Source organism: Buceros rhinoceros, unplaced genomic scaffold, assembly GCF_000710305.1.
Source record: "Buceros rhinoceros silvestris isolate BGI_N320 unplaced genomic scaffold, ASM71030v1 scaffold33654, whole genome shotgun sequence".
NCBI lineage: Eukaryota > Metazoa > Chordata > Aves > Bucerotiformes > Bucerotidae > Buceros > Buceros rhinoceros.
The window spans coordinates 10,141-12,881 of record NW_010409463.1 but is presented as its reverse complement, the minus strand read 5'-3'; the positions used below and the strand labels follow the sequence as shown (position 1 = coordinate 12,881).

Sequence of the window (2,741 nt, the reverse complement as noted above, 5' to 3'; positions counted from 1 at the left end):
CCCGATTCTCTTCTCCTTCCCATGCTGCAAGGGTGAGTGAGCAGGCAGCTACATGGTGCTTAGTTGCTGGCTGCGGTTAGACCACAACTGCATAAGAGGATGCAATAATGAATAGATTTTGTTCTTCACATCTGGTTAGAAACCTTCTTTTCCTGAAGATTTTTCTTTTCCTTCCCTTATTAGATGTTTTCCAAACATCACATTAACCAATTAAGAACTAGCTGACATTAACAGTGCGTAATGCAGATGGATATACAGCAGGCACCGAGAAAGTACTCCCACAGACTCCCTGCCCCGCAGGAACACCTTGAGAAAGGAGGTTGGAAGTGCTGTACCATACCTAGTTGAGCACATTCATCTTCAACTGCTTTTCCAGCACCGTTCAGAATTGCTCTGGAGACACCTTAAATGAGAAGAGGCATATGAATCCACCGTTACTACTGCCGTTCAAGTCCCATCTGAGGCAGAACTGTGCACCACATAATACCTAAAGTATCTCAGTCCTGATAGGTTATAACTGGAAAGCACTGCTGCTTAAATTTCAGGCTCATGCTTTTCAATTCAAAGGGATGTCTAAAGCACCTAACAAGTTTCTCTGAGGCCAGAAACTCATTAAGGTTTGTCTTCTCCTTTAGTCCAAGAGTTGTTCTACAAAAAGATTCTTTAAAATTAATTGAAATTATTATTTTCCCTTTCTGCAAGAGTCTTAAATGTGTCATCCTGTAACACAGATTAACCGGAAAAATAAAGTTTCAGACACCTCCCAATTGAACCTTTGTACCCTAAGAAACAAAACAGAATCTACACTGTGAAACAAAAGAGTTTGAACCATTGAAAAAAATACTTTCTACTCTCCTTATGCAGCCCTTCCAACCACACATACTGTTTTCACACATAATACCAACTAAAATACCGGTTTTGAGGTTGAAGGTTTGGTTTGTTACGTTCACAATAACATCTGCCTCTTCCTTGGTAATATCCCCTTCTGCCACCCGGAACATGACGGAGCCAATCATCACTTCATGTACATTCTGTGCTGAGGCTGAGTGCGTACCAGAGAAAGCTGCAGGGAAGAAACACAGACCCTGAGCAGAAGGGAGTACGGAGGTAAGAGGTAACGGGCTTGTTCTTGGGTACAACACCTACAGAGCCCAATCCCTTGCTCCTCTGTCTCACAGAGTTCTCAGGCAGATTCTCAACTGCGTGACAGGAACTTTTTATCTATGTGCTATTTGTAAAAACGTGACAAGTTTTCCACATGTAACCCATTCTCTACACTCTGTGGTTCCATTTGGCTGGATATTTCAGTCTGGTTTTACTATTCATCTAAACAAGTAAAAAATTTAGGAATATTCCAAAAAGGCCACCAGGAACTCACCTGCCTTCCCAGGACTTTGGAAGATACCGACCTGTTCACAACCTGAGCAAGTACTGTGGCAATAAAAGAAACAGCCCTGCTTGTGCCCCCAGCGTGACAGCTTCTGCTGCCCCAGTTTGCAGGGGCACAATCCAGATAACGAAGCACAGGTTCATTTTCTTTGTCTTAGCATCTCCAACGCTGTTATAGGCATTCATCCTGCCTTTACAGCAGCCACTTTTGGCTGTTACTTGGACTTCAGAATGACATGCTCACTAAACAGATATCTACACAACCATAACGAATGCATCTCCTGGAATATTTAAAATAAGTTAAAAATCCACTGGCCACACAACTTCTGTGGAACAAGCTTACCTGGGCCCCAGCTGGCCTGATTTGGAGAAGTCTTCTGTGCCTTAACATCTATGGCATTTCCACCCCTGTTCTCAAGCTCATCTGAAAATTCCTAGAGAAGGAAATTGTCATCAACCCCTGCAGAAGGCTTTAGATTACACAGCAGAAATAAAGGGTTGAAAAGTGAAGTTGAAAAACAGTTAGAAAGAGCCATACCACCTGCCACATTGCTCACGGCAAGTTCTGACACAGCTGTCCTCAGAGAACAAGACAGAACTGACAAATAACTAAGTCAAAGCCTTCCAGAGGGGTTACATTTCAGAGGGGTACATCAGCAGACAGCATCCTTACCCGGAGGAGTGGCAGCTACTTAGACCCTTCTGTGCAGGACAGCCCAGGCTTTAGCACAGCCACCTTCAAGTTTGAGTAACTTGAGCACGGACAGAGAAAATCTGTACTAACATGAACCTGAAGAACGGGGAATGCGGAACACTGATCTCTTTCCAAGGGTGAAGGCGTCTATGCAGGATAGACCCTTCTGTGCAGGACAGCCCCGGCTTTTAGCACAGCCACCTTCAAGTTTGAGTAACTTGAGCACGGACAGAGAAAATCTGTACTAACATGAACCTGAAGAACGGGGAATGCGGAACACTGATCTCTTTCCAAGGGTGAAGGCGTCTATGCAGGACTTGCAGCAAATTTATCTGTAACCAAGTCCTATATGCTGAAGAACTAGGTGAGTCTGTGAGATAGAGTAACTACACTTTGTCTGTGTTATTGCCAGAGAACAGAAAAGGACAGGAAGGGTGCAGGGCTGTACAGGAGAGGCCATGAGGGGCAGAACCAAAAAGAGAGCCTTCAGTACAAACAGGAGAGACTGTCAGCTCTTTAGTATAAAAACAAGCACGCCGTCGATTCTTTGGTTATCAACAGATAGCTAAGTGTCACGAGGCACACTGTCCCGGTTTGGGCTGGGACCGAGCCGATTTTCCTTCTTAACAGCGAGAATGGGGCCATGTTTTGGGTTGCG

The 2,741-nt window shown here is 44.5% G+C and overlaps 1 protein-coding gene across 1 annotated transcript in view; it reads right to left on the bottom strand.

Moving 5' to 3' along the window:
* The window catches only part of LOC104492658 (poly [ADP-ribose] polymerase 14-like), a 15,570-nt gene that overhangs the window by 5,246 nt on the left and 7,583 nt on the right, over positions 1-2,741 (bottom strand). The window contains exons 7-9 of the mRNA XM_010135240.1: positions 1,733-1,823; positions 914-1,063; positions 341-403 (exon numbers count right to left, since the gene is read on the bottom strand). Of these exons, the coding sequence (XP_010133542.1) occupies positions 341-403; positions 914-1,063; positions 1,733-1,823 (304 nt within the window). The remainder of the gene's footprint in view (positions 1-340; positions 404-913; positions 1,064-1,732; positions 1,824-2,741) is intronic.